General features: G+C 41.3%; 1 protein-coding gene across 2 annotated transcripts in view; it reads right to left on the bottom strand.

The window, feature by feature from the left end:
- LOC131245346 (GDSL esterase/lipase At1g28570-like) overlaps window positions 1-15,787 on the bottom strand; it is a 30,486-nt gene extending 14,699 nt beyond the window's left edge. Inside the window, exons 1-5 of one of the 2 annotated variants that reach the window (XM_058244740.1) lie at window positions 15,397-15,784; window positions 15,068-15,286; window positions 10,504-10,652; window positions 10,134-10,410; window positions 7,704-8,090 (exon numbers count right to left, since the gene is read on the bottom strand). In XM_058244740.1, coding sequence (XP_058100723.1) covers window positions 7,822-8,090; window positions 10,134-10,410; window positions 10,504-10,652; window positions 15,068-15,286; window positions 15,397-15,649 — 1,167 coding nt within the window. In that variant the 5' untranslated portion in view covers window positions 15,650-15,784 and the 3' untranslated portion in view covers window positions 7,704-7,821. Of the gene's footprint in view, window positions 1-7,703; window positions 8,091-10,133; window positions 10,411-10,503; window positions 10,653-15,067; window positions 15,287-15,396 lie in introns of those variants that run through there. The other variant, XM_058244739.1, reaches the window with a different exon arrangement.
- Window positions 15,788-16,450: the final 663 nt, after the last annotated feature.

Below are 16,450 nucleotides of genomic sequence, written 5' to 3'. Positions count from 1 at the left end.
CGTCAGACGCTGTTGAGACAGTGAGCTTGCCCAGTGGCACCTCCACCAAACCGAGTTAACCGAATCTCACTCACTTGTTTATGTTCCTAAATCATGACTGAGTTGATTCGGTCGAGTCAAATATCCGACTTACCTGATGGTGAGTGGCAAAGAGAAGGTAACAGTACTTTGAACCACGAGATCTGATCTCCCAAAGATATGTTCGCCAATATAGTCCTAATATTTCTCTCTTCAAAGAAGGCGGAATCCATTGCAGGTGCCCCCGCGACTGCAAAATTCACTCCCTGCCGAAGATCTCTACCGTCTGAAAATGCAAGATATGGTGGCAGAAATGGAAGTCCAAATGCTTGAGCTGTGTTCTCAAATAACAAAAGACAAGCACCTCAATCAGATACAAAACGCATATGTATGTATGCAACTTAGGTGTATGTAGAAATGCGTGCATTTATGTATGTATGTACCAATGAAATCGACGACTACACGTCCATCGGAGGATCGACCGTTTGGATGGTGGAAGTAAGTCTCTCCATAGGGAAAATTGCCTATGATGGAAGATTTGTTAAGGTAGAGATAGTTTCCGGTGTCGGAGAAAGAGTCACCGAAACTGAAGATGGAGGTGTAACAGCCCGATACGGAATCGGTTCTGGAGAATAAGAGGAAGATGGTGATGAAGAGATGGAAGTTGAAGAAGAGAGGAGACGAGAAGAAGGTCATTTTGGAGGAAGAGTCGAGATGGAAACAAACGGGAAACGATACATATATGGCTGGAGACGCGATTTGTAGAGTGAGGCGATCACCACCCTTTATCGTGGTGTGAAGACTACGTGGAGTCCACCGTTAAAACCTTCCTGAGCCCCACATTAATGTTTATTTGTTATCCAACCTGCTCATAAGACCACACAGATATATGGACGAAGGAAAACACAAGTATTCAGCTTGATCCAAAACTTTCGTGGTCCTAAGAAATATTTTAACGGTAGGCGTTCAATTGCTACTTTTTTCTATGGTGTGATACACTTGAGCTTTGGATATACTTCAATTTTGGTCTCATGCATAAAATTAATGAGCTGCAAAAACAGATGGACGGTGCGGATAAAACACATACATCATGGTGGGCCACACAGTCTTCACACCGCGATAAAGGATGTTGGACGCGTTACTACACGATTGTCTCGGGAAGTTACTGCCTTGGAGGCTACGTTGCCCTACCGTGGTGTCCGTGAGAAATCGAACCCGTTCATCCGTTTTTTCAGCTTATTCAGGAGAAGAGGACTAAAAATAAGGAGGATCCAAAACTCAAGGGAGCCACACGAGGGGAAAAGGTGGTGATCGAGTGACCACCGTTAAAACATTCATAAGACCCCATTTGTGTTGTGACAGTCTAAGATTTTTGTGGTTTCAGTTTATCTAAGTGGGAATGACTTTATGAATGGTTTGGATGGAAGATAAACATCAAGGTTTATCCTAGTAAGATTTCAAAGATAGCCATTTCTTTCCCCACCTTTTCCTCTTGTGTAGCCCACTTGAGTTTTGGATCCGCTCATGTTTTGCATCCGCAGAAATAAGATGGGAAAATGGATAGACGGGGTAGATTTCTCGAAAACATTGTGGTGGACCCGCGTAGCTTTGCAGGAACCGTCGCAGGAAATCCGCGTCAGCCGCGGCTTCCGTTGGATCCGCGGATGTTGATGGATACTCGACTGTGGGACTCACCATTATACGTTTTGAGTCAGCTTAGGGCGAGATACAAAAGAATCAGCGGACCCAAATCTTAGGTGAACTAAACCACAGGAAACATTGGTGATTGAATACTCACCGTTCAAAGCTTCTTGAAGCCACCGGAATGTTGATTTTCCATCCAACCATTTGATAAGGTCATGGAGACAAAGACGTATACGAAGGGACCGCACGAATAATCGGAAACTTTTGTGGGACACAAGGTTTTTATTCGTAAATCACAAGTGTTTTCTTTAGTGCGGTCCACCTGAGGTTTAGATCTCTATTTTTCGGATTACGCCAGATAATGAACCGAGACACGGTGCCCCGAGCTGTGTGGAGCCCAAAGAGATGTCCGTGACAAATACACTCCGTCCATCTGTTTTGAAAGATCACAGTAAGAAAGGATTCTAAAAATCATGTAGATCCAAAACTTATGTGAGCCATACCACATAAAACATTGGCGATTGAACGCCTTACTGTGACAGAAGTTTTGTAACGGGATGATACTTGTTCCTATAGTTTATCTGAATGGTAGTAATTCTATGAACGGTTTGGATGGCATATAAACATCATGATCATCTCCAGAAAAGTTTCTATGATGTACGTTGTTATTCCCACTGTTTTGTTGGTATAGCTCACCTGAGTTTTGTATCTGCCTGATTTATAGCATCCTGTCTTAACTTCGTCTTTTTAAACAGATGGATGCAGTGGATTTGCACGGAAATCTCGGTGGACCCCACACAGCCTCGGTCACACAGATATTTATGTGCCCTGGGCAAAGGCAATCCGTTCCCGGCGTGCGTGTAAGGTAGGAAACGGATTGGCTACTCCCCCTGACACCAGCCAATGGCTGATGGTCGGTGATCTGTGGGCCCAATCATGATGTGTAATTTTCATCCATGTCGTTTATCTATTTTTATAGATCATTTTATGGTATGTGACTAAAAATGACATATATCCCAATCTCAAGTGGACCACATTAAAGGAAACAGTGTTGAATGAACATCGACCATTAAAAACTTTTTGAGGGACGTAAAAGTTTTGGATCAATATGATCTCTGTTTTTTCCCTTCATCTGGGTCTGTATGACCTAATCAACAGATCGGATGTCAAATAAAAAGTACAGTGGCCATAGGAGGATTTAAATGGTGGATATCTAATCACTATTGTTTTCCTGTGTGGTTCAGCTGAGATTTATATCCCTATCATTTTTGAGATACATCCCTTAAATGATCTGTAAAAATGGATAAACGGAATGGATGAAACACATACATCATGATGATGGGGCTCACAGAGCACCGACCAACAGCCACGGGGCTGATGGCAGGGGGAGTAGCCAATCCGTTTCAAGTAAAGTACATGCATCACGGTGGGTCCAACAATTAAGGATCCCACCTGGCAAATCCGGGAATCCACCGAATCCGGAGGGGATTGGGTACCACCCACCGCCCACAGGGACCTAAGTAGAGACGGACGACCCTGTTAGGGACTGTGGGGCCCACCGTGATATATATATGTTTTATCCAAGACGTTCATCTATTTTGAAAGATGATTTTAGGGCATGAGCCCGAAAAGTAGACAGATAGAATGGTTGAGTGGACCACGCAAAAGGAAGCCGCAGTGACGGTGACCAAGCGTTGAAACCATCCTGGACCCACCGTAATGTTTTATTTTCATCCAACCTGTTCACAAGGTCACGAGGACCTAAATAAAGGGAAAACATAAATATCATCTTGATCCAAAACTTATGTAGTCCTTGAGAGGTTTTCAGTGTTAGCCATTCAATCCACATTGTTTCATATGGTGTGGTCCACTCAAGAATTTAATGTCTCATTTTTCATATCATCATCTAAAATTATTTTTAAAAATAAATGGACGGCGTGGATAAAATACATATATCATATCAGGCCCACAAAGCCTCTGACTAGACCGTCCGTCTCTGGCTTGGTCATGTTGGGGTTAGTATTCAATCCGCGCCCACCGAATCGGCGCTGATCCACGGATAGCCTGCTAACGCTGTCAATAGCGAGGTAGCTACTGGAAAGTAATCTATGGGCACATCATGATGTGTGTTTTATCCATACTGTCCATTTATTTTTTTAAAATTATCTTATGGCGTAACGCAAATGAGACCTATCCAAATTTCAAGTGGATCATATCACAGGAAAACAACGGTGATTAAATGCCACCATTAAAACTTCCAACTGATTGGGTCACACATTCCTGGATGAAAGAAAAATACAAATATCATCTTCATTCAAAACTTTTATAGGCATTAAATTTTTTTTGAATGGTGGGTGTTCAATCGCCACTGTTTCCTGTGGTGTAGTCCACATGAAACCTGGATGTGCTTCATTTTAGGGATATTGCTCTAAAATGATATGTAAAATTGGATGGACAGAGTGTATAAAATACATACATCATGGTGGGTCCTACAGAGCACCGCCCAAGCACACTGGCTACTGACATGTTAAGTAGGCAATCCGCTACCGTCAAATGGCGGTATCTTATGGGAAAGGATTATGTGCGGCCCCGGCCTCACACACGACTGTGCCGCCCGTACTGTCAGGGCCACCTAGATATATGTATTCTATATCCACGCCGTCCATCCATTTTTTTCCAGATCAATTTTAGGGCATGAGCCCAAAATGAAAAAAAGAAAATCCAAATTTCATGTGGACCACACCACAGGAAATAGTGGTGGTTTAACGGTCTATTATTAAAAACTTTCTAAGGCCCAGCTTAATGTTTGGGCAAGTTTATTTACCGTCCAACCTGTTGATAAGGTCACGTAAACCTGGATGAAAAAAAAAAAAATCCAAAGCTTACATGGCCCATTAATGATTAATTACCCCTGTTTCCGACGGCTTGGTCCACCTGAGAACTGGATATATTCCATTGTTGGGTAATGTCTTAAAATGATATAAAATAAAAACGGATGGACCGGGTAGATATAGAATACATACATCAAGGTGGGCCCATGGTAAGGACTGCACCGGCTTGAGTGACGCCGGCCCAGACATGATCCGCCACCGTATCTTTTGTTTAGATACGGATTAGGTACTCAGGAACTCACCACTTCTGCGTGTGGGTATATGCATGCCGATTACTTACTGCGACGAAAAACGTCTAGGGAGCGTATTCAGTGCTAAGATGCTGAGGAGTTTACCGTAGAGCCCACCTTTGATGTAGATATTCTACATCTAGGCCGTCCATCCGTTTTGATACATCATGTTTGGGCATAATCAAAAAATAAAACGGATCCAAATCTCAGGTGGATCGTAACATAGGAAACAGTGGTGATTAACCATTAAAAACTAACCGTGGACCACAAAAAATTAGATCAAGCTGGTATTTGTTTTTTTTTTTTTTTTTTTTTTCATCCAGTTTTCTATGACCTCATCAACAGGTTGGATACCTTATCAACGGAGTGGATGGCAAATAAACATTACGGAAACATCATAAATGGACGAGTTGGATGGCAAATAAACATTACAAAAACATCATAGAGATAACCAAACTAAGATCCCTGAACCTCGAGGGGTAGACCTAAACTGATTATAGCCAGTCAACATCTCCGTTGATTGTTCATCTTGTCAACTTTGAGGTGTTGGAAGGTCCAAATCAAAACACCTCCTGCATTAAACTATCCATAAGGTGATGGTTTTGAGTGAAGTGAGATTCAACACTTGATACTGATATATTATCGGCCCAAGTTAGATATAGATCTTTCATCCTCTTATTTCCGATCAATGTACGAAATGGAGAACCTGACCAAATTGATGTATTTGTCTCTCCCAACTTAGGTCCGAACCAAATTTGGATTGGCTTGGACGTAGGTCCAATTTCGTGAAATTCAAAACTTTCTTAAGTGTTGTTAGTTTTTCGAATGTTTCTGGAAAGATCTCCAATTTTGAAAGGACCATGAGAGATGGCCTCACCGAGAATATCATTGCCAGATTCATAATTTGATTAGTTTTCTCTGCAGGTTTTTAATAACTATGCTAAGTACCTTGCCTCATAAATAGACACATTGATCATGTCCACATTGCATGTGATGATTCATCTCCCGAAAAGCATGCATATCGCCGAAGGAAGTTTAATCGAAGATCTCTTTAGGTGCAAGTATGGCTTCCGTGTGTCCCAAAGACATAATGTCACCATGTAGCAGTTTTATATTGGATCACATTAAGGCACCGAAAATGGGTGTAAATAGTTATATCTATTCCTTTTAAATGAAAAGACATGACTTAAGACAGATTCTCCAACCGGCCAATTGATTGGATGAACCGATTATCTCAATGATCGTTTCGAAGGGTTGATTGTCACTATAATTGATTTCAACTTGTCGATCATCACAACGGTCAATTTCAACTGTCCATAGGCACAATGATTATTTTCTGCTAGCTAATTATTACAACAACTAATCTCTTAATAAACCAACTTGCTATGGCCAATTTTTTGACGTGCCCTTACAACCTCATTACCCGCTTCACGTGCATACCTATTCCAGTGCAGCAAGTTAACTAGCCTCTCTTTAAAAACTCCAAATAAGAATATTAGAAACCTCAAAACTTATAAACCCCTCTAGCTTTTTCTCTCCATGCTGGACTAAAGAATTTCAAAGGTTTTCACCTTTACAAATCAAATTTTAGAGGGAAAATGAAATTTAAACATTTTTTTAATAAAGGACAAGAAAATATGCAAGTGCATAGACTCTAAATAAAATAAATAAATAATAAACATTTCTATTATATTGATTTAACCAATTCCAATTGAAACAAAGAGGATTCAGTCTCAACTTTATATATATATATATATATATATATATATCAGGTCTTTGTCATCCGAGCGGTGGTAGACTCCCTGGAGTTTCAACACGAAGCTTGAGATTTGACTAGGGCTGTCAACAAGCCAAGCCAGGCATAGGCTTTAGGGCAGGGCAAGTATTTGCGAGAGGTTTTTGGGCACACATTTTAGGCCAATGGAATGGCTTGGGCTTGGATATAAAAGCCCAGATAATTATCCACCGAGCGCAACTTAATCCAGCTCATGCCCATATCTCTAATGTATATTATATATGTACATATTACCTACTATATATATAATGTGTATTATGTATATATTACATAGTATATGAATGTGTTAATGATGGGGCTCACATGTGCATACGCAAGTGGTCATGGGCTGTACCAGACTGGACTGGTTGTGGGCAAATCAATTGTCACATGGACCGGGGATGGGCAACACTTAAGATTATTTTTCAGACATGGGTGAGCTTGGGCTAACTTAGAGGATTTTGGGCGGGGATTGGGCAGCATGTAGCATTGGATCGGGCTCCGTTTAAAAAATGTGATCTGCTTAATTAGATCAGTCGTGTCGGTCCACAGATTAACTGTCCTGACCCACTTTTGAGGCAGATTCGGGTCAGAGTGGCTCAGGCTCATGTTTGAAACTTTGCCCCGTTTAATTACATTGGCCAGGCTTGGATTGAATCTTACACAGCCCGACCTGCCTATATAACTTACCAATGAGCTGAGCCAGACAACCCAACCTGATCCAGCCAAAGACCCAAACAAATTAGCATATGAAAAGCACATGCATGTTCACACGTATCTATTAATTGAACAGGCAGGCATACCTTTAGCCCCATGTTCCATTTTTTAAGCCAGAATGTGGCCGTGCCTGGTCGGGTTCGATCCGTCAGGCTGACCAGATAAACCATTGGAGACTGATCAGGCATGGGCGATAATGAGCTGTCAGTTGGGTTCTGGCCTGAATTCTTGGTCAGTTTAGAAAATAGATAGAACTTGAGCTAACCCCAACCAACTCAAACCCAACCCATTGCCACCCCTACTTAATTTTCCACAGTGGAAATGACGTGCATACCGATTCCCTGAAACCCCATCTAATGAACGGTCTAGATGACAAACATGCTCACCAATTGTACCACCATGTGGTGGACATTAGAAGAACCCTTTGGATAATAAGTGCTAATAGTCATCACTTTTATTTCCACTCTTGTGGCATAAACATGGATGGAATAAAGCGTGCCGGCCCACCGATCACAATCACATACAATACGCTCACCGTATTTGTAAACTACATATATTTGTACCGACCATTGTGTTTAACATGCGATGCTAGCTGCAGACATGGACTATTAATGGGTGGAAAGGCATATAGTCCTTTGATTACAGCGTCTGCTATCAATCTATGCCCACCTTCCGTTGGGTGTTTTCCATCCCAGTTCCAATACAACCATGGCTCATTGCAGACTCGTGCTTCATGGGTACCACATAAGAACAAGGGGTCGTAATTGTAAGGACCACCCACTCCACAGCATGTTGGGAGTGCTCCCTTGCTAAATCCTGCAATGCAATGACATGAACACATGAGTCCGCTCAATTGCCGCTATGGACAGTCTATCTGATCGTGATCGACCTTACTATCAATGGCCCACGGTGCAAAAACCCCACCAATTGGGCAATCCTAGACTTTTATTCCCCTTTTGAATGAAAAACATCACTGTTTTTACTGTTTTTCTATTTCTAGTCTGCAACAGATCTGGCGGCTAGAATTGTCTGCTGTATGTGGTATTTTTCCTACACTGACCCATCAGGTGGGGATGCAAATGGGTTGGGTTGAGCTGACAGGTTATTGCACCCAGCCCATTGATAAGTGGATCAAGGTCCAAATCAAATTCAAACCTGCGAAGCAAGTTTGGGTCCAAAAGTTTGACCACATTTAGAGCCAGGACCGGACCTCTCAACATCAACATGACTCAGACCGGGATTTTAAATGGGTCTGGTTTGTAATTTTGCAAAAATGGACCTGACCTGTGCTTGTACCCAAACCAAACCCCATGGAAAGTAGCCACTATAAGCATGGATAAGTATAAATATTTGGTTAATTGATTAATAAGAGAAATGCTCCAGTGCTCTTAGAGCACCAGTAGTTATAGTTCTCCTAGTTGTGTGGGGACACTTAGTCTGCCATATTGTTCCAGACCGTTAGTTAGTTATATCCAAAGCACATTTCATGGGCTACTGCACAAACATCACACTAATATGACAAATATTAACCATTTGATCAATGGACTTTAATATGGACGGTCAAGATTGTTTACACAAAAAATAAGTCCAATCAACAATTTGATCCATCTATTTGTTAGGACCCATCATAGACTGGTATGATTTTGAAGAATCACTTTTGTTAGGCAATCATAACCACCCCATTCATGGTTTAGAAAAAGGAATGGCTAGAAAAAAAAAAGACCAAATCCATGGTTAGAAAAGAGATGGTCAGAGAAAATAAGGCCAAATCAAGGGTCAGAAAAGGGATGACTAGAGAAAATAAGGCCACAGCAAGGATGAATTGGATCATCCTATCAGTGGAATTCTGCTTGGTAGTCCATAAAATGTGTTATGGAGCGAACAGATAGCTCAGATCAATTGATAGGCTTGTCCAAGTGAATCAATGCAACTAGAAGCACTATAGCACTGGAGCATTTTGCTCGATTAATTAATACCATCAGGGTCAAGTGGAAGATTAGAAATCCAACGGCAAGTACTGGACCCATCCTGACTTGGAATCCAAATTGCCGTAGGCTTCGGCCAAAATTATGTTGAAACTGTGTGAAAGCCTACTTATTATTTTTATACCCCACCCATGAGATCAATGGGTCAGTTCTCTTGGACGTAGACCCGAACCATTAAATAAATGGAAGCGGATTGCCTGTTGACCCTGGCAGACGCTGTAGGGTCCACTATGATGTATGTGTTTTATCCACGCAGTCCATCAGTTTTGCCAGCTCATATCACAGCATGAGGCCAAAAATGAAGTCAGATCCAAAGCTCAAGTGGACCGCACCACCGGAAACAATGGCGATTAAATGCCCACCATTAAAAACTTCTCCAAGGCAAACCAAGTTTTGGATCAAGCTGATATTTGTGTTTTACTTTCATCCATGTCTGTGTGACCTTATCAACAGGTTGGCTGGCAAATAAACAACATGTTGGGCACTAGGAAGGTTTCCATGGTGAGTGTCATTATCCCCATTGTTTCCTTGTACTGTAGTCCACTAGTGCTTTGGATCTGCTTCTTTGGGCCCATGAGCTAGAATGAGCTCGAAAATTGGATGAACGGGGTGGATATAAAACATATACTCACTCCCTGCCTCCAGGGAATCCGGTTCGAAAATAGGTAAGTGGGTTTCTTTCCTTGATTTAGACCCGACCCATGCCCAACTGAATTTTAATGGATTGGATCCAGGACCAAAATTCTGACCTTTTTATTAAATGGGTCGAGTAGAGGCCCACCTCAGCCTGACCCATTTGCAACCTTAGTGTAAAGTGATGAGTGGTTAGCTAATTGGACTCATCGACTGGTACCAAAGGAAGCAAAGGGCGCACCGAACTGGAGAGGAGAGCGGTAGACACGCAACACAGTATTGTAATAATCAGCGTAGATGATTGTGGCGTGAGGGTGGAGGTCCCGCATCCGGTCCAGCTCTATTTGCAGTAGATCGTTGTGATACTGAAGTAGCTCATTCCATCTCTTTAGGCAACCAGTTTCATTGTTATAGTCATCCTTGTTCGAGCTGGCAGCAATTGTGAGGATTGAGGCAAAGCAGCCCAATGGCAGACCGCCTGGGACCACAAGTGTCATGGCCCCGTGTTCGATCAGCGTCTGCAATTCAAATCCAACAAATCAAAGTTAAATGGATTGATGGAATGTAATCACAAAGAAAAAGAAAGAATTCCTCTTCTTTTTACTACTCACATGGACTGCGGAACCAATGCTACTGACAACTTGAGGAACGTAGGTCCGGATCACTTCTAAGCTCGATCCATTACTGAACAGGTAGAAGTAATCATTGATGCCAATCTCTCCAACCAGAAAAAGAGATCCTCTCAGGAATTTGCGGCACCCTGGGAAGATTAGGATCAGACATACAAACAAAGTATAAAAATTGCCCCAACTCGTCTGCCTTACTTAACCCAGCCTGGCCGAAAATCTACCGATGCGGGCGGAAAATTTGATTGAATGTTACTAATCCATCCCTTGATCAGGTGGGCCACACATGCACAAATAAATAGACATTTAGAAAAATGAAAACCAAGGTCTACCACATGCAAGATATATGTGTTGTTCCTAACCAATGCTTAGAACAGCGCCTTAGTAGAATAAAACATATGTATATTTGAAATAGGGCTGGCTGAGCTGAGCTAGGACAGATCAAATCGGGCTAGCTTAAGTCCAATCCTGGCCCAAACATTGATCGAGCCATACATTCCAGGCTCAAGCCTGGCCCACAGGCCACGCTCATATGTCTATGTCCAACCTAAAACCAGGCACCTAGCCCGTTGCCAACCTTAGCCACACCTATGGGTGGCAATGGGCCAGCAACCTGCCTTAGCCAACCTGCTCATGGACCTATTAGCTTGGCCCATGGTCAAGGTTTGGGCCTGGCCTGCATGGCCCAATCAATATTCGAGCTCGGGTCGGACTCGAATCATTTTGGCCCAGCCTCAGCCAACGTCATGTGTATAACTCATATAACCAACAAGTATGTCATTCTAATCCTCGATTAGGCAACCCATTTAAAGTAAATGTATACCCATGGTTCGTTCCACTTGAGTGTCTATTTCTTTGTGCATGGGTGGCCCACTTGATCAACCGATAGATTAGGAATATTCAAGTGGGAAATAGGGATGTTATCAAATTCTGGGCCATATTCAAGTGGGAAAGAGGGATGTTATCAAATTCTGGGTCCAAGCCCATTTAAAAGTTTCAGCTCAGGTTTGGCCCTGCTGTGGTAGGCCCATGCCAGTTTGGGCAGGCTCAGGTCTTGGACCTTAAGTGTCACGCCAGGTCCGGTCAAAACATGGCCCGTTGCCACCCCTGGCCACACCGAGTAACCAGCTATATTGTACGGTCACAAAAGCAAACAGTTGGGATTTGGCCCCATATGTAAGGATCCGGTTCCCTGGCCTATCGGATGCTTGGTTGGACGCTATATGATTCCTTTTATTTCTCAATATGGAAAAAATGCTGATCCACCATCACTTGATACAGCTGTTTCCTAGAATTCCAGAGATTGCATTATTTATTTGAGTATTTTCCGGTGTACGAGGTCTCAAATCCACCAGTTGGACCACAGCTTTCCACCCAGTGAATAACTTCCAATCTTACATATTTGTGCAACATCGAACCCGTCCAGTAGTTTGTCTGCATCACGACAATCATCTAGCACAGAAAATCAATCACATCCACTTATCCAATGGACAACATTTGTATTTTTTATTTATCAATGATTATAAATTGTTTACAATGGTATCCCCCATTTGATTAGTGGATGGAAATGATTTTTGTACAAGGCAATCCTCATGGCTGGAGCAACCTATTGGAAGAGATGGATGTCATCTGCACACAATAGAATTGAAGTTATTTGCTGGGTAGATTTTAATTTTTTGTCCAACCGGTTTGACTTTACCTTCTCTTTAATATAAATATCTGCTTGAGATTTGCAACGTTTGAAACGACTTTCTGTGAATAAAAAGAAACGATTGTCCTTTTAAAGGAATAAATGAATAACAGAGGAAAGACTTTCGTACACTGCAGTGTGATGGATGATGCACAAAGTGTTAAGAAATTGCACACGTGGCACAAATTTAATTCGCATTAAAGCGTAAATTTTACAGTTCCTATTTGATGTAGAGCGGCCCCGGACAATTTCATGGCCAAGATGGTTCAGAAAAGGCCCGGTCGATGACAGAAGTGATCCGGACTGTTGAACCTTAGATCGTGCGTATCTCGCAATTCGGAATGAGTTATCTAACGTAAAATATATGATTTTGGGGTAGAACGAGATACTTTAGCTAACCAACCCTGCCAACCCGGAATTACAAAAAACCCTTGGATCGACAGTCGTTTTCATGTTTTAATTTCGTTTTTACTATAAATAGTAAGTTTTATTCTGATTATAACTCTTCATCCGACGGGCTTTAGGAGTTGCACCCAACGTGAAAAGAGCTTAGAATAATTAGGAGAACGGTTTGGTGAAGCTAAATAAGACACTTACTATTATTGGCCGAAAACCTTTCATACTAGTACACATCACGACTTACTATAAATAGTAAGTTTACTATTTATAGTAAGTCGCGAATTTTAAGAGTTTTAGTTGTAGTTTGATTCTGATTTATTTCTTATTGCTTGGTACTCCTATTTAAAGGGTTGTGAACTTATTTTTATTCATTCATTAATTAATTTCGAATTTATTAGAATTTATTTTTATTTTCTACTTTCTTTCCTCGTGGATTCGAGAAGTCTCTATGAAGAGTCCAAAGAAGTTCCATGGATTCGGAATAATTATCCTCTTGAGGAAGACGGTGCTCGACCTCACATCCCCCACTGCATCACTATTTTAGATGTATGACGAGCCTAAAAAGACACTTATTTAATTAGCTAACTCGGGCTTGTTGACATTTATAAGGCGGCCAAAGACATCCATCGGTTAGAGATTAGGATTTTTAAACCTGGGATTTTAACTTAATTAGGAATCGTTGGAGTGCTTGTAAAATTCTTTAAGTTGTCAGGAAATTTTTGGTAATCGGATTACCATAGCTGTTTGGATACCAGTATTTGTCTATATAGACTTTATAGGCTCACAACTTAATAAAAAGCAATGTTTTATGTTATTGGTAAAGTCTTCATCCTTTTTTTTTATACATAGGATAACATGACTGTTGATAAATACTCATGATGGGTTGGGCCTACTGTACTCTTTGTAGTACATCTAATTTGTCTATCGTATGCTTTCTTTGATGCTTTTCTATCACTCTTTAAAAATAATAAAAAATTTAAAAAAAAAAAAGAAAAAAAAGAAAAATAGGAGCTAGCCTATTATCAAATGAATCACATGAGGAAAGGATGAAATGTCTACTGTTAAAAACTTTCAAATTACATTTGGATCCATTGCAATAATTTGAGGATATACAATCTATATAATGTGCTTTAATGATCTCTTAAAGCCCCCAAAAAAGAATCTAAGTCCTTCTTACATAATTTGTAAATTTTGAAAGGTTTTACCACCCAAGCTCGATGATACAAATACCGACCTTGTTCATGGTAAACACTTCACGAGTTAGCACGGAATTGCATGTAAACCATTTGCGCCTTAAACTCAACTTTACAAGCATCCAAATGACGCCTTAGATTGAGTTCTACAATTTAGGCTTTTAATTTCAGTTAATACGCGTTCAAAATATCTGAGTTCTGTGTATCAATAACTACAAGCGGCCAGAGTACCAAATAATTCCCCTGGATATTTCAAAAGAGAAAAAAAAAAAAAAGGAAAACAAATCAAAAAGCACTATGTGAGCCTCGATGCTACGGTATGCTCAATCTTCTTGAACATATTATCTGGTCAGGTGGGACCCACAGGTCAACGATCCAAACTGTTGGTTTGAGTTCCCCATACCGAACGGGAATGTCCCAAGAAAAAAAATATCGTAATCCTTCAAATTTTAGCTTACGGTTAAGAAGCAAATAAAGGACGGTTGAAGTTCAACAGGAAAAGAAACAAACAAATATCAGATGGATAAGAGCTTCCAATGTGGAGTTTTGTGGCCATGATCTATCCACATTGGACTATATCAGATCAACAGTCTGGATCGCTCATATGTTGGGTCCATCTTCCCACCGTCGCTCGAGGATATCGTGTATGTCATGTCATCCGGCTGCAGCATCTAATTTTTTTCTCATATCATCTCCGAAAGGCGAAAGGTATATGTAAAAGAGAAAAGGTTTGATACTCTGGCAGAGGGTGATGGATGATACGCAGGCACTAAAAAATTGCATACATAGCGCACAAGTAATTTAAGTTAAACTGTGTAAATAATGGGTCCCAGTTTAGATGTATCATGAACCAAGAATTAAACTAATTTGGTTTCTCACTATCGTATAGTGGAAAATTTATTGGACGGTTAACAATGTAAAAAAAATGATGGTCTTCTTTTCATAAAACAAGTGTCCATAAATCAGAGGTTTGAATTTATCAATCAATCTTATATTCTGAAAGAAAATTAACGGAAGTTGGATCCACAATCCAGTCGGTTTAATTTGAGTTAACATATACCAAGTGTACGATTTCTGAGTGCCAGCGTATCAGGCATCATACGCTGCCAGAGTACCAATTGACTCCCCGCAAATAATTTTGTGGCCGAGACGTCAAGTTGACACAGTGAGCTCCACCAAACGAGACCGAGTTAACCGAGTCTCACTCACTGTTTTTGTTCCTAAACCATGACTGAGCTGATCCAGTCGAGTCAAATATCAGAGTTACCTGATGGTGAGTCGCAAAGAGCAGGCAACAGGCCTTTGAACCACGAGATCTGATTTCCCAAAGATATGTTGGCCACCACACCTCCAATCTTCCTCTCTTCGAAGAAGGCGGCATCGATCGCAGTGGCCCCCGCGACAGCAAAATTCGCTCCCTGCCGAAGATCTTGACCGTCCGAACATGCGAGATATGGTGGAAGCAATGGAAGTCCAAATGCTTGAGCTGTGATCCCGAGCAACGAAAAACAAATACTTCAATCAGATACAAAATGCATATGTAAGTATGCAATTTAGGTGTATGTAGAAATGCTTGCATATTATGTATGTATGTACCAATGAAATCGACGAGTACACGTCCATCGGAGCATCGGCCGGTTGGATGGTGGAAGTAAGTCTCTCCATAGGGGAAATTGCCGATGTTGGAAGTGTTATCGATGTAGAGGAAGTTTCCGGTGTCTGTGAGAGAGTCGCCGAAGCTGAAGATGGAGGTGAAACAGCCCGATACGGGATCGATCCCGGAGAATGAGAGGAAGATGGTGATGAATAGATGGAGGTTGAAGAAGATAGGTGAGGAGAAGAAGGCCATTTTGGAGGAAGAGTCCCAAAGGAAGATGAAAAGGTTAAAAATAGAGGGCCGTGGACACGTATCTTGCAGAGTGAGTCGCTCACCACCTTTAACCGTGTGAAGACCTGTGGGCCACCGTTGAAACCTTAGTAGGTCAAAGTGATATCTGCTAATAAGGTTATATAGACATGAACGAAGGTAAATAACAAATATCAACTAACTTTGGTGGCCTCCAGGAAGTTTGAACGGCATGTGTTCAATTGCCACTTTTTCCTGTGGTGTAGTCTACTTTAGCTTTGGAAATATTTGAATTTTGGTCTCAAGCTCTAAAATGTTCTCGTAAAACGGATGGACAGTGCAGACAAAACAAATATATCATTGTGTGTCCGATAGATTCAACACTCCACGGTAAAGGATGGTCGTGGTGTGCGCCTCACTGCATAATCCGCTTCAAGGCGGTATCTTTTGTTTGGACGCGGACTAGGTACTGAAGTAGTGCGACGTGGTGGATTGCGTACTGAGGAAACTCGGTGCGGCCCACCGCGATTTATGTATTTTATCTACTATGTCCATCCATTTTATCAGATAATTATAGGACATGAGACAAAAAAAATGGAGCATATCCATACGTCAAGTGGACCACACTACAGGAAACACTGTTAATTGAATGTCTTCCGTTGAAAAATTTCTTGGGTGCCATAGACGTTTTGGATCAACCTGACATTTGTATTTTCCTTTCATTCATGTCCTCGTGATCTGATGAACAGGTTGGATGATAAATAAACATTAATGTGGGCTTTGGGAAGGTTTCAACTGTGGAAA

Source organism: Magnolia sinica, chromosome 5 (genome assembly GCF_029962835.1).
Source record: "Magnolia sinica isolate HGM2019 chromosome 5, MsV1, whole genome shotgun sequence".
Taxonomy (NCBI): domain Eukaryota; kingdom Viridiplantae; phylum Streptophyta; class Magnoliopsida; order Magnoliales; family Magnoliaceae; genus Magnolia; species Magnolia sinica.
This window is presented reverse-complemented; position numbering and strand designations above follow the sequence as displayed.